This window comes from Pleurodeles waltl, chromosome 11 (assembly GCF_031143425.1).
Source record: "Pleurodeles waltl isolate 20211129_DDA chromosome 11, aPleWal1.hap1.20221129, whole genome shotgun sequence".
In the NCBI taxonomy this organism is placed as follows: domain Eukaryota; kingdom Metazoa; phylum Chordata; class Amphibia; order Caudata; family Salamandridae; genus Pleurodeles; species Pleurodeles waltl.
Window position 1 is genome coordinate 97,781,443 of NC_090450.1, and position 16,185 is coordinate 97,797,627.

At 41.7% G+C, this 16,185-nt stretch overlaps 1 protein-coding gene across 2 annotated transcripts in view; it reads left to right on the top strand.

Moving 5' to 3' along the window:
- Window positions 1–16,185, top strand: part of GOLIM4 (golgi integral membrane protein 4) — a 228,212-nt gene that overhangs the window by 189,350 nt on the left and 22,677 nt on the right. For both annotated transcript variants that reach the window (XM_069213211.1, XM_069213210.1), the window contains one exon: window positions 2,076–2,185. In XM_069213211.1, coding sequence (XP_069069312.1) covers window positions 2,076–2,185 — 110 coding nt within the window. The remainder of the gene's footprint in view (window positions 1–2,075; window positions 2,186–16,185) is intronic.

A 16,185-nucleotide genomic window follows, 5' to 3' on the forward strand; every position in this document is an offset into this window, starting at 1 on the left:
ATACTAACATACATGGTGTTAGCTCATTTAACTGGTGTCTTTTTTTATTAGGTCGAGCGTGTAAGCGCTCTGTTGTGTTATAATCTATCTGTAGGCTTTTAACCACACCCACCAGTGACTATCACTCGTTCATGGGCTTGCTTTTCAAAAATCCTTTGTTATCATTGGTAAATACTTTACATTTGTCCCTCCTTGGGACAGTTTTGTTACCGCCTTGGCCATCAACCCTGTTAAATGGATAATTGCACGTTTGCTGATACGTTTACTGCAAGCGAACTTCTTTTTTTTTTTTTGTGTCTCTCCTTTGCGCTCATGCTCATGGCAACCGTGGTGCTTTGAATTGGCTTGCTTATGTCAACTGTTATACTTTTCATTTCCAATTTAGGAATTTACAACACTAATAGCTATAACTCGCGCAAGCGCCGTGCCCATTGCATTGCAAATGCTGGTTATATAAGTGTCTGTCTTTCTAGTGGGGTTCCCTCCTCAAAGACATATTTTCACACTTCACAAGAGCTGTAAGCAAAAAGTTGGGATTTGTGGGCATGGATCTAAAACTACAAGTCAGCCACTTAAGCCATAATACCTAGATTCTAGTTAAGGTGAACTTTACTAAATTTCACAGAAAGTTTCCCAAAACTCTCTTGGCAAAATCTGGTAAGGCCTCACTGATGAACAATTTTTTTTTACTTTCTTATTTTACTTTCTTAAAATCTGTCCACTTGTTTGAAATTACCTTATATGAATATAAGGTATGTTAATCATCTACGTAAAAGCCTTTTCTGTCTCGGCTGTTAAGAATGCTTAGTTTATAACAACCCATACTTCCTACAAAAATCCACCCTGCTTACTCCCTGGATGTTATTTGTCTAGGGACCTGGGATCGGAGCAGTCATTTCTCTTGTCATAGCTAGGAAATTAAAAAGGAGCGCACATGCACCTTCGTCCTTGCATTAGATATAACCGCTTTAGATAGAGCTTACTCTTTTGTCTGTGCGAATCTCAGGTGGCACTACTTATGCAAGTGAATGGAGGAAGCGGAGGAGTAAGAAGAGAAATTTCTAAACTCAGAACTTATCCCAAACAAGTTCGCTTGAAGGGTAGGGATGGAATCCAGTGGCACGCCCTCCCTGTCCTGTTAAGCATGTTGGCGAAATTGTCTCAGAGTCTGAGAATGTGGAAACACTTGAATCTGAAAGTTAATCGTTATGATTACCCCGGTACTTGAAACCTATAAGCACTTCCATATTAATAGTGAATATCCGCTTTGGCAGGTTTTCCCCAAAAACTGAGTTTTTATGTTAAATGCCTGTTTGTGTCTAGTTCTAAAGGTATAATTTGTTTATGTAGCCTCCTGGCTAACGTGAAGTGGTATATGCACATTTATCTGAAGGTGCAGGACGCTGTTAATATTTTATGAAAAATATATTTACTTAAATGTCTATTTTAAAACAGTTGGGTACTATTTAGGAGCGCAAATTAGGTCACAGTGTGCATAGTGAAAAATAAGGTAATGTTTCACTGAATCCATCAGAGAAGTAAAGTATTCTACCCCCATTTCTAGCATCTTGTCATCTTCCTGGAGCAGCTGAGATTAGTTATTATAACCCCTCAAATGACACGTTTTGCCAAAAAATCTTGCAAAATCCTAGTTCTTCTAAACCTATCGAAAGCCTCATTTAGAAGGGAATATCGCTTAATAAATTTAACGCTAAGCATTGACATCTGCTGGGACCTGCAAGTGATGAAATTAGTCCTGGCAAAGCCAGAACAGCCTTCCATCTTTTCCCGGTCAATAAAGTGAGTACCATACATCTGTTTACAGAGTTTAGAAACCTCAAAACAGGATTATGAAGTTTATCCAAAAATGTGTTGTGTTCCATTCAGCTTAGGGTTGCCACATTTTACCTTGTATAACAGGTGTTTACATTTCAGGTGATCTGTTGATTTTCATAAACTGAACCTGGAGTAGTTTTATTACAGACGTGCCTATAGTTTTATGTTGACATGGCTAAGTAATTGCGCACTCTACTAGCATTAATGTAACTTTTTTTAAAATTTTTACTGAACAAAAGCTTATGAAAAGGACAATCAACATCAAGATGAAGGCGAAGAATTAGATGAAGAAAATAATGCCAATGAGCCACAGGAACCTGACGAGAATGCAGAGCATGATCCACAGGCGGTAAATATTATCCCAAATCCATGCCATTGCATGAAGCCACTAAAGTGCTGCCCCTTTGGTTTCTACTTTGTTACAGCTGAGTTGGGTTTCCACCTTCCATTTTGCAAGTATAGCCGCTGTTGCATTTGCATTTCCAAAAGATTCCCTCATCCCTTATGTTTGGGATGATTTTTATTGAGTTTAGCCAGCACATGTAATTTTTGAATAACAAGGTTTTTAGTAGTTGTAACATTTTTGTTATTTTGCACAATGTAATTTTGTTCTTATAATCAGTTAAACTAGAGAACAATAGGTTTTTTAAGGAAAGTTTTTCAGCATTTTTCAAAACTCAAATGTTATTTTCTTGTCAACAAATCTCTCTGACATTAAAGGAACCCAGGGGCCCTCATAAATACTATTGTGGGATTCTGAGTTTAGAACCAAATAATGGTTGTCCTATTTTCTAAATGGATTTTTTTTTTAAAGGCACTACATTTATTGGTGTCTTATTGCAGAGCAGATGGGGTTTTCCCTTTCATTTGAGCCATAATGTGTGACAAATAATCTGTATGTGCTCTTTCATGAGTGATGAATTGTGGTGTTGGTTGACCTTTTCATCTACTTCTGGTCTGTTCCAGTGGCCGATGCTGATTTTCTCAGGCACTGATAATGAGCGGTCCGGCTGAATGTGACATCTTGTCATTTACCAGTTTCTCTAATTGCATCTAGTAGGTTTATATTCCCTGTTGCTTTTATACTTTGTGTGATGAGTTTATTAATATCCGAGGAGAGTTACAAGTTCTCTCTTTATGATGTTTCTTTAGTCTCCCTTCTGCCCTCGCTCCCCAAGCAACATTTTTCTTAAATACTTGGATTATTGGTATCATTTTAGTAACTTCTGTTTAGCCAACCTTATGGGCAGTAGTTGAATAAAGTTTGTAGAATACTACAACAGTTATGCTTCTTAATCAAAATAGTTTGATCTGCTTCCTATACCGGCATTCCTATATTCCCTCTTCCCATGAAGCTTCTTGCTTAAAGGTCAATTTTTGAGTTAATAAGCTACAGCTTCTATTAATGAAACGACTCTCGGTTATGCAAACTATAAATTTCAATGTTTTTCTTTTCATACAGTTTCCCAATCTTACTCCTTCCCGTCTTCTTCATTCCATCTCATTCATTTTTCTCAGCTGCCTTTCACCTTCAGCTTCTCTCCAGTTGCTGTCTTGCTGCTCTTCTGTCTCAATCCTTGCTGCCTTCATTGGTAGCATTCTAGTTCTGGTGCTAGATGGTTATTTTTTGCCCTCAACCTTGTCTCCATTTATTACCAACTCTGTTACTCCTCTGCCTGAGCCCCCCCCCCCCCCACCTGAGTCTCATGTAATGGAAACCTACTGCTCCTATTCTGGTCTTAGTTAAATCCCTTAGTTTCTTCTGGCTTCTACAACGTGCTGTCCTCTTTTAATATAGCTTTAATACAACAACAACAGACATCTCATTATTATCTGTCATCCAATCCCCCTTCAATTTCTAATGTAAATATTTACACACTGTGTTTCCTCTAAGTCAGCTCGAACATTTTATCCTTTGGTAGGCTCTTTAATTCTAAACTCTGCCCTATGTTTTCTAAAGGCATGGCCCTACTCCATGTTCATAGCTTCTGCACTTCCTCAACAATCAGGCCTCTTCCTATTTGTGATCTCTCTTTAGCTCCTCTGTTCTTTTGCCTCTTGAATTTGCTGCTATGATTAGGCTTTGTTTCTCTCATATACCTTAAAACACTTCTTGGTCTCTTTCCTAAACATTACCCTTCACCTTCTTCATCCTGTGATTGCTGTCCTATGGGGTTGGTAGTTTAGCATCTTCAGTTTTCCTGCTTCCTTTTGTGAACTAAATTACTTGTAGCAAACTAACTTCCTCTGTTTGCCTACAGTTTTCAGTGTTGTTTCTGAGCTAATAACTGCAAGTTCATCTTTTCTTTCCAATATATTTTCAGAAGCAAAATTCAGTTTTCTTGCTTTTTTCCCTCTCTGCCTCTGTTTCCTTCCATCCTGTCATGATCCTCGTTAACTTTTCATACAGAACCGCATATCAACTACGAGATAGAATCCTTAACCAAGATGAGTGACACAGGCTGCCCGAAACTCCATGACTACAAAATGTTTGCATTGCTCATGCATTGCAGCAAGCCTGGTTAGCAAAGTTAAAAAAAAGTCGGTAGATACTTAAACTTCAAGAAGTCACTCCATCCGAATATGAAAACAGAAGCTATCAGGCTGGTAGAATAAGCAGTGGCAGGGTGTAACATGATACATTTTATAAAGACATCCAAATGGTCAGCATTATACTACTGGGAAAAAGTTATTTGTGTGCTGAACATTGATGTCTTGAAAAGTGTTGGTGTTTCAATCTGAATAAAGTAAGTGACCTAGCCAGTTGGCTCATACCTTCCAATTCAGTTTCCTCCATGGTTGTTTTCAGTGACTCTTAAGCCAGGATTTGGTCATATGTCACAAATGGATATATTGACATCAAGGATGCTTGTTCGTTCATTGGCTACATCTTCATTAAAGGTTGCAAATGGTCGCCATACAAGAGTTTTCAAGTCTTGTAGAAGGTACATGGTGATCACTATCCACTGCAGTTAGAGATAAAGGTGAACGTTTAAGACTCCGCAACCATACCATGTGACACTGATTGTAAGACTAATTAAAAAGTAAAGAACTGCTGGGGACCGGCACTGCTGAAAACATCTCATTCTGGCAGCACATTGGAGCACAGATGTGGTACACACAATAGGGGCCCAGGGCCACAGCAGTGCAGAAGGTAGTACCTGTCTTATGATGACCTATGATAAACTTAGCTACGTTGCCTCACCTAAGTTACCAAACAGCAGAGAAGAAATTGTGTCTATCACACCAGCATAGTCATGTCATTGGATCCTGATTGCACCAGCAAAGGTGCATAAAAAGAGGCAACTTGATAAACATTTTTGTGTTCGTTTTTTGACTCATAAAGTGAGGAATTTATAATGCACTGCCATGTGACAGATGGGAGGAAACAAAGATGACCCATTATGGTACCATTTTCTGTGATACCAACCAGGTAACTGATATAGTGTCACTGGCTGAACAACATATACTTCTGACACCATAAAGTGTCAGCAACGAAAATGAATACTGGAATCCAGAGGTTTTCAATGTGCCTTGTGGAAAATATTTTTTGTAAACTTTGAGTGATGTGAAGGCCCCCTCTCCTTCATGATCCACCTGAAATATTTATTTTATAAAAGATTTAGCTAACTGCTAGTCTTTATTCTCTGTCAGTACCTAACAAAATATCTCAGGCTCCACTTCCTTTCCAGGATTTTGGTGGAACAGCATGGTGGTCTGCTGTGCAAACAAAGCTCTACAAACACTGTTTACTACTATTGTCCAATCAGTCTAGTGTTGGAACTTCTGGAAGTGTAATACATAAGTTGCATTAGGTTCTGGTGCTAAGAGATACCTTATTTTCTTGGGTATTCATTCATTCCCAAGAGGCCCTGTTTATTTGTATATCCATCAGCGTTTATTGCTGGAGCCACCTGTTTCTGACCAAAAGCAAGAGACTACACCAGTGACCACCTGGAGATAAATAATAGGTTGAATTTCTTTTGCCCAGCCGTATACCAGTCTACCTCCTGGTGGGAACCTCCATTTTTTTACTTGATATAGCCCCTAGAATTGTGGACTTTCACTGTAGTGCTGTTAAATCTCTTGTATCGCAACATGTGTACATGTTTGAATATCATAAAGGGATCCTTATAATTCATCTCTCAACCCATGTGTAGGTTTAAGCACGAAACTATGCATTTGTCCTCCTAAACGCCACTTATTGTCTCAAATAGTGTTGAACGAAACAAATGCGTAGATGCAGAATATGTCTGAAAGCGAATTGGTTCTTTGCCTTTTGATGTGTACAAAAATGCATAGTATTGTCACCCATTAAATCCTTATTAAGCTTCATTAAATCACTATTACATATTTTAAAAAACATGTCACCTTTTATTTATGCCACACTGAGATTACATCTAAATTCTATAGCAGACACCAATGTGGGATAACTTAACATAAGTTTGTCCCACTACCCCATACCTCGTCCTCTACATATTCTTGAAAAGATTAATTTGACAGATGTAGCAGTTATACTTAATTTTTTTAAAAGTTAATGTACATAACATAATTTAACAAATCAAATGTGTGCATTCACTGTTTACAAGAAGTTATGTCAATGCACATTGACTGAAGTAATTCATTTTCATACATCTTTGTAAATAGAATTCACTATTCAATTATTCAAATTGCAAATGTTGATAAGGGCCTGATATACAAAGGCCTTCTTACATTGCAGAGCCTGCAATTCACAAAAATCACAGGGTTTGCAAGCAGAAAATGTCTTTTTATGTGCTTAAATCCATTAGCAACAGGTTCGCAATATGGGTTTAGAAACCGATAACCAATTGCTATTTTGAACATTTTCAGGGCATCCTTTCCCAGTAGTAATACCAAAATCAGTAAAAAAAACATTGGAAAGTTACAGACTCCCTAGTCGAGGTTGTAACCCATTTGCAGTGGGGAAATGGATTTCCGTGGGCCTGCTTCTTCTTTGTGGGGGGGGGGCGGGGGGAGGGGAGGGTGGAAAGAGACTTTTTGAAAGGTGGTACTGGTCCAGGGGACTACTGCCAGCTCTTAAACCTATTTTTTAAGTCATTTTTTTCTTAAATACAGACCGTTTTGTTTTCCTACCGGTAAAATGGGCTGCATTTAAAAAAAAAAAAAAAAAAAAAAAAAAAAAAAAAAATTACTTTATTGAAATGCAATCAGACATGATCCCAGCAGGCAATCTACAAAAATAAGAGACCAGGACTCCTTATAGGTCCAGCATACATGCTCCTAACTAGGCTTAATACAACATCAAGAGTGTGCCATCTTTGAGGTTGTGCCGTTCCTTTGCGACTGTGAATGAAGGTGTTGGATTTTTATCCTGCACATTCCTTCACACACAACTTGGCATCTCTAATCTACACCATTCGCCCACTTACTTCACATACTGTCTTTTACATAAAAGATCACTAGCAAAGATCCCCCTAGTCTGTGCCTGTCTGGTATTGCAGTGCCGACCCGACGACGACCATGCTCTATGATGAAGCATGACACCCTTCTAGATGTGTGAGGGCTCTTGTTCGTGATGGATGAGCCCCCTTCTGGTACCTCAGACCTGTGCTATGCTTATTCTATTCTTCATATTTTCTTCAAAAAGAATGGCATACCCTTGTTGTGCTATTGATTGATCGCATCGAGTCATAGTGAGTTGTCACAATTTGAGACCTACCTCATGAATATGACTCTAAATGTTGTGATCCTACGTATTAGAATAGCAGTAACCAACCTGTTGTCTGCGAACCCCTAGGGTTCAGTGACACATTCCCAGGGGGTCCGAAGGCATCTGAAGGCCTGGACCGGCAGGACAGCACTCCTCCAGCTGGATCCTCTCTACCGAAACACGTGTTTTTTTTATTTTAGTGACTTTTTTATATTTGTAACTTCATTTGTGCAGCAGTTTTAAAAGCACTGCAAAATTCCTTGTATATCCAGTTGTTTTGAGGCAAAAATAAGTGTCAAGATAACTCTGGTAATTAATGTACCTGCCGGAGAGAGATGGGAGTTTTGTTTAGTAGCAGTGTTGACTCATCTGAGGTAGCGCATATAATTAATATGCCTGCTGCAGAGGATGTGTATCATGCATAACAAAGAACAGCATTTTATGTGCATAGCACAGTGGGTTACTGCTTTTGTCACAGATTCCTTTGTGTCTATGCAGTTCATAAGTTACAATCATAATCTAGCATAGTGAGCTATAAACTGATATCAAAGAGCTGCATGCAAAATACATGCTACAAGTTAGAAAATATGTTTGTTTCCTAGGCTTTCATTATTCTAATTCTGCTAAAAAGGTTTGTTGACATATAAATACATTTTTATTATTAAAGTCAACATTAACCACTGTGTTATGAATCTTTAGTTTGTGCTTCTCCAGACCATGTACTCTTAGAAAAAGCGTACCAGGATGGATGATATGTGAACCCCACGCCTTGCAGTCCTCTTTGCCCTGTGTAACATTTTCTATACACTGATTTACACACGTTGAATTATTGTGTCTGTATGTATTTGATGTAAAGTTCTGACAACCTACAGTGGTGTGAGGTGCTGTAAAACAAATGAAATACATGTGACAGAGGGGCTATGGAGAGATGAGAGGCACTTAAGATTTTACTTCCTTTCCCCACTGCATATGTATGTAAAAAAGCTTTCTCATATCTTATGTACCTAAAAAATAAATGCATAAATCAGTTGGGAGAGGTAGAATCTGATCTGCGGATTCAACTTCCTGAACTAAAACCAAACATTGAAAAGTTAGTTGCCAAGATGCTTTACTGACCGTCTCGTTAAATTTTTTTGAGTTTTCCACATTTTTTTCAATATAAAATAATAAAATCTTTAGTAATTTGAGTGTTTGGTGTGTACTTGTTTGTGTATTTTTTGCAAATTTCTGCTTTATTGTTTGAAATCTCAATCCTACAAATTGCGCAACGGTTCCCAGCTTCCATTATCGATTTAGTGGAGGTCCACTGGAGTGAAATGGTTCAGAACCACTGTATTAGAACTTTATACATTTTGGTATAAATTCCTTTCGTTCCGCACAAATTGGTGCACATTTTGGATCGACTTTCTGCAAATGAAAATTTCACACATCATACTCCTAAGTGGAATCTCTGGGTCATGGCTCAATAGTCCGACATATACAGTGTATGCAGTATAGTATCTTACTGTTTTGCTTGCATTCATTTAGAAATCTGGGAAGTGCTACAAGAAATGACACAATATCGGAAGTGGTATAAACCTTTAACAATATGGAGTGCTCTAAAATGTAGAGTTGACATCTATATGACGATTTAGGCTTCTGTCTGTCACAATTTTAATTCACTGTCCTCTAGTCAAGGATGTTCTGATTTGTAGATCCACACAAATGTTAACAAGGATGCCTCGCTATGCGAAAACGTCAGTGGATATAGTTAGTAAAGCATGCAGTGTATTTCAAAAGGTTAACTTCTGTGGAAATTATTTAACTGATCTAAACCTGGACATAGACCCCGCTATAGTCATTCACTCATCTAGGTCTGGTCAGTGTGAGGCACTGTTTCAAAGAACACCATTGCCACATTGAAACACAAAAATACAAAAGCGTAGCCTGTTAACAGTTTCTCAATATTGTGTATTAAAAAAGAAAAAAAAAAAAAGTTCCTTGACAAAGGGGCTACATTTTAGTGTATTGCAAAGACCAGACTGATTTGAAAAAAAATAACTATCATCTTAAAGGGGTATGGCCATGCTGACAAAGCAACTTAATTTGAAATTGCAGGAAACAGTGACTTGACCTCTAGGGTTACAATTGAACTGTTGTCTTCAGTTAGAAATGTTACTAATTTCGTAATCTGTCATGCATGGTGTCTGTCATAAGTTGTAAGTGCTGTTTGCAGATGAATTCCTTCTAATGGATCACCACAAAAGAGCTATCACTGCGCAGCAATCTACTCCACTGGAACACCAGGAAAGATGATCCTCAGAGGCGTTCCCTCTGCATGGGCTAATGCTAACCCACCTTCAGAAAGCCCACTACACACCAGTGAGATGTTTGGTGGCGGGGTGAGGTGGGCACCGGCCCTCTGTCATGGGGCTGCCCCAAACTCCTAGATGCTAGACAGTCTTTCAGTCATCCCTGCAGCGAGGCTGAGGGGTGCAGGTTTACCTCCAAACTGCCCTTCTAATTGGGAGGAGTTTTGGGGAATGAGTGGGAGGCCAACTATTGAGTGCCTTGCTAATTCATAACGCCCCATCCAGTCATTGAGCTGTTACCCCACCACATAGCCCAAGACATGTTTTATGCACCTCCTGAAGCCCAGAGCCCAAATACTGTTGTAATGAAGTTGTGTGCTTGGCATGCTAACATTGATGTCCCGACCCCCCCAATTCCTCAGGCACCAGCTATTTTTTACTGTCATCTTTAGGAAGAAAAATGAGGGTGTATACCACCAGTCTGGTCATGCTAGGGGAACAGAAAGTACGCCAGAGTAAAAAGAAAAAAAAAAAAGTGAGAAATGGGATGTGTTCTAGGCAGGGCAGAATAGGGATTTATCACCTCTGTGCTGGTCCTAAGTCAAAACTATTCAGAAAGAACTCAGTTTTCTCTCACTTGCCTTGAAGAAAGCTGTAATATTATGGCCCTCAGTCAGCCAGCACCTAGGCAATGACCTTCAAACATCAAGATAAGGCCTAGAATTTCTCTCTCACTTGTGATGGATGATCACACCAGTATTCAGGCTCTATTTTGTTGGCACCCATGCAACCCTACCGACCCTGAGCATTTCTGAGAACTAGATCCCCAGAGAATCCCAAATTCTGTTGTTTTTCAGCGTCTTTTCTGGATTCACATGCTTGGCATTATTCCGCCATGTAGTGGATGGGCCTGGAAGTCTCCAATTTTTTCGTAGTCCTACTTTTTTCATTTTTGTTTTTTTTTGTTTGTTTTTTTTGTTTGGGCTTTGACAAATCCCCCCTGAACCGCCCCCCCCCCCCCTCATTTGGTACTTCTTGTGACGTTGTACGCCCTCCCTCAGAAGCTCCCACTCTTGGCTGCTGTATTCAGACCCAGTTGGTGAAGGATTCTTCGACATCTGAACAAAAATCAACATCAACTCACAAAACGCTCAATGGAGATCGAGAGAAAGAAGCAATGCCTTGAACCCCAAATGGCAGCATTACCCCCCCCAAAAAAAAAAACTTTGATGCCTCTGAGAATGAAATTGAGGAAGTGGATCCTTCAATGACAACAGAGCCTCAGGAAGAGGAGGAGGAATCCTTCTATGAAGAAGAGGATGAAGGGGTCAGAAGACTCCGAATATACCGAGGCTCGGTGGCATGAGATACAGACAGAATCCCTTGAAGAAGGAGTAGATTGTTATCCATCCAGGCTTTTGCCTCCAGACGACATTGCAATGTACAGTCAAATAAAGGCTGCAAACAACGATGGAGTGCAGCTATAAGAGGAAAAGACTCAATAATTTTTCCTTCTGGAGACTTTAATACAGGAACAAGGAACTCATTCCTTCGAATGTTACACAGTGTACTAGATCAGGGAAGGGAGGTTTTCAAGGAGCCCGCTACATGCAGAGCACTGACTCCAAGGGCTGAGGAAAAAACATAAGAACTCTTTAGAAGACCCTGCATACATCAAGGGTACGGTGCCGGCCTTCTCAATCATTACTCCCACAGCGAGGAAGAGAGCTAACATCTCATCAACGTCGCAGCAACTCCCAGACAAGGAAAGTAAAAAGATGGATTTGATAAGCAGGAAATTTAAGAGGAGCGCAGCCAATCAGTGGCGTATGGCAAACTCCAATGCCCTCCTTAACAGATTTGCATACCAACATTGTGAGGAGATGGCAGAGCTCATGAAACATCTACCTGAACAATACAGGAAAAGAGCAGCAAGCCCAGTGGAAGAAGGCAAAAATATTGAAAACACACATCTAAAATCGGCATTCGATACATCTGACACCGCAAGTTGGCAAACGATTTCTGGAACAACATTACACCAACACTCTTGGTGATGAAACTCAGGCTTTAAACTGGAGGTACAAGCCAACATTACAAATATGGCCTTCAGTGGGGAACTACTGTTTAAAGGCACTGCTGATGAAACCCTGCGACAATTCAAAAAGGACAACGAAACTGCAAAATCCAAGGGAGCATTGCACTTGAGAGGAAACATAAGGAGAGGTGCTGCATGAACACCCAGGCCTACATGCAGAGGCAGTTTCCGGAGTAGCTCAACTCATCAGGGCATCCAAAGTAACAGCCAATCATCAGCACCCCAGAAGCACCAGCAATACAAGCAACAAGGGCGCCAATCGTTTTGGGGCGATCACGTGGGGGGGGTCAGCCTCACAAGGGAGGTACAATCCCCTCAACCAAGTGCCTTTGGAGACAGCCTCTCCCACACAAACCCAGTGGGAGGCAGAATAAAGTACTTCCTTCAGGAGTGGAGGAAGATAACGTCAGACAACTGGATATTAAACCTGGTAAAATTGGGATATTGCATAAAATTGGCCACGATACCTCCAGCAAGGGGACCAAAGAATGGTTCAAGAGGACAACCTTACAGGAAGTCGTACCACAATTGCAAAGATATAGATTTAAAAGACGCTTGCACATCCCAATGAATTCAAAACACAAGAAATACTTCAAATTTGTGGTGAACAAGACTCGCTACTAGTTCAAAGTACTAGCTTTCAGAATAAAATCAGCTCCAAGAGTATTTACAAACTGTCTAGCAGCAGTGGCAGCATACTTGAGAAGACAAGGGATGCATGTTTATCCCTATCCGGACTACTGGCTAGTAAGAACAGGCTCCCGCTACAAATGCAAAACTCATATACAACAGGAGATGAGGACACTCTTTGCATTAGGTTTCTCCATAAACATAGAAAACCAGTCTCCAAATGCAGAGTAAGAAAAAACATTTCTAGGTGCAAGAATCAATTTGATATTAGGGAAAGTATAACACAGCAAGAAGAGAATGGTGTCACTACCTTAGGAAACTCGCCTTTACCAGAAGGTACAATCTCTGACTGAGGACTGTGGGGAAAATGTTGGGGAAGATGGCCTCATGCATCCCTTTGATCCAATATGCGAGATTAAATATGAGATCAGTTCAGCAATGGCTTCAAAACCAATGGTCACTATCAACAAGGAGTTCAAAACTTCTAGTGGCTGTCACGCAAAAAATGCAGGAGGAAATGGCAAGGTGGAACATCTCACTTATAACAGAAGGACGGCAATTTGCACGAGTTTGAAGAGCCTCTGCCAGCCCTGCTCCCTCAGAAGGTCGCAGTGAATGCTGATGTTCACATAACTCACCACTCAGAAGCGCAAGCCTCTAGCTCCCAAGTTGCCTATGAATCCTCAAGTGCACCACTGCCATCTGGCCGTGATCGGCATTTGGAGACTGACCCAGCGTCCAAGACACATTTGGCACTGAAGTTCCACTCTAAGCCTCGAGCGCAGCTTCTGCTCCAAACCCAAAGGTACATCCTTGGCCACCCTTGGACTTGAAAGGGCCGGAACTGAAATCTTCGAAGCTGAAACATCTGCCCCAAAGCATTCAGGCCGAGCCAAGTACGGCGCCAAGACTAGTCAACTCGAAGCAATCAGACCAGAGATTGAGCTCAGCATCCTCTGGTCTGTGAATCACTGCAGACATATCAAGACCCCGTTCCACTGTGGCGCCATCTGTGACTTCAGAATAATTTGATTAGCTAATTCTCAAGTGGAGGCTCGACAATAGCACATTCACACCCAGCAAGGTACAGTTTGGATTTTGGCTACGCCTGCACATGTAACAAAGGACTCAGCACCTTATGAGTGAAAGCTCACTTTTTGAGAGGCCATTAACCAATTGGAACTTCCATTTCCCAAAAGTCAAGAGCGGCAAGACAAGGAAACATCTCTCCCCCATCTTCTGCTCATCCCCCTCCTTCCCTGCTTTCTCCTCCTTCACCTCCACCTGTGTCTCCATGCTTGTCTCAAGGGTCGTCACCTCATTCACCTGTAGGCCCTTACACATTCAGTGTGTGGGGGGCAGTCTTAGGCTCCCTTATGACTCATCTGACCACCCTCAAGTCTCAAGGGCCGGAACGCTTTGGTGACTGTGAGGCTGAACACCTCGCAAACAGACCCAGATCTGAGCCCTACTAAGCCGGGCTCACCTGATGGTGCCTCATTGTATCATGAGGTGTAACACAGAGCTGCTATTTTCCACAATGTAGAAATCCATGTGCAGCAAGGTGAGGATGATTTCCTTGTTGAGATCCTCTCTTACATCCAGCACTGTCTTCAATATCTACCTATGCTTAAGAATATCCTCAAGCAAGACGAGGGTAATCATGCATAGGGTGGGTCAAAAGTATAAAGTTTCCTCTAATGTCCCTCCATACATTCGTGACCAACTACCACTTGATTCAAACACCTGGGGAACAGGTGATGCACCTCCTTCCGACTAGGCGAGTAGGATCATTGACGCGGGGGGGGGAAGAGAAGCAGCGCAGTCCTTGTCCCATTGGTGAATTGAGAATATAATTACTTTGCTCTCCCAGTATGACCATGCACCCTGGGACTAAATGGCAGATCTGGCAGAGCACCACCTAGAGCAGTACCATAAGAAGGGGCAGCAGTAACTGGCAGAAGGGAAGATCATCTCGAACACTAACACCCGATGCACTCTGGATTTCGCAGACACGGTAGCTTCCGCCATTAATACTAGCATTCTGCTGCAACATCATGCCTCGCTGCAGGTTTCAACCTTTAAATCTGAGGTGCAGAAACACCTGCTCAATGTCCCTTTTGGTCATAATGTCTCTGGCCCTCAAGTAGATGAGATGCTTGGGAAAATCAAATAGGGCACCAAGACAGCTAAGGCCATGGGTACCCTACAAACACAGACACCCCATGGTTCCTTTTAGCTCCTCACACAGTTTTGTGGCACATCAAAGACTGCCCCCCCTTCAGAAACCTCTTCTAACTTCACAAAGCCGACACAGCAGTCCCCCTTGTGGGGTTACTATAAAGATGGGTATAGGAGCAAAAATGGGAGAGATTGAGGTCATCCCATCCCCCCCCTCCCAACAGTGATGTCTTACAGCCCCCGGCCCAATCACAAAACACCTGTCCGGGGAAGATTACAGGGGTTTCTCTCCTGCTGGGTGAAAATCACCATACTGTTAGGTTTAATATATTATACAAGAAGGGTATTGTCTAGAGCTCACACAAACTCCACTAAACATCCCCAACACCCTTCCCCCATGAACATAGATTGTCAGCAGAACATCTACACTTACTTCACAAGGAGGTATAAGGCCACCTGGGCAAGGGAGCCACTGAGCCTGTTCCACACCAGCGCTGCGGACAGGTTCTATACTCCCTTTTACTTTCTTATCCTAAATAAGGATGGCTCCCTCGGGACCGTCCTCAATCTCAAGCCTCTCAACAAATACATTCTGTCAGAGCACTTCCATATGTTGACTTTACAGGATGTTATACCACTCCTGCAGAAAGGTGGCTTCATGACTGCGCTTGATCTGAAGGACGCCTACTTTCATATACTCATCTACCCAGCACGTTAAAGATATCTGAAGTTTATGGGAAGTGGAAACCATTAGCAATATAAAGTGCTCCCCTTCTGGGTTACCACTGCACCAAGAGTCCTTCACCAAAATGTCTGGCAGTAGTGGCTGCTCATCTCAGTAGGAGCTGCATCCTTGTGTTCCCTCACCCAGACGACTGGCTCATGAATAGTGCCACACAGCAACTCCGTCTAGAGCACACCCAGACCACAATTCACACCCTGCACAGTCTGGGTTTTACCATCAGTATGACCAATTCCCACCTTCAACCCCTTCAAGTACAGCCTTTCCTTAGTGCATTCCTAGATACCCCAACCAATCCAGAGTCAAATCCTTCCAAAATTTGCTGCCTCTTTATCAGCTAGATCGACAGGTAAGTCATAACTGTGATGAGCTTACTAGGCATGATGGTGTCCTGCATAGCTATAGTCCTTCATTCCAGGCTCCACGTGTCCACTACAGGAGTGCTTAGAGTCACTGTGTTCTCAAGTGGAGGGTCATCTAGAAGATCTAGTGCTGGTTTAAACCTGCACATATCATTCTGTGCAGTGGTGGAACGCAAACAATGTGTTATGGGTGGCCCTTCCTCAACACAGTTCTGCAAGAGACCATCACAATGGACACCTCACGTAGAGGTTAGGGAGTTCATCTCAAACATCCTACTGTTCAGGGTATTTTGTCCGCCACCCAGCAACCTCTTCGCATCAGTCACCTCGAGCTGTTGCCGATCCAGCTTACTGGC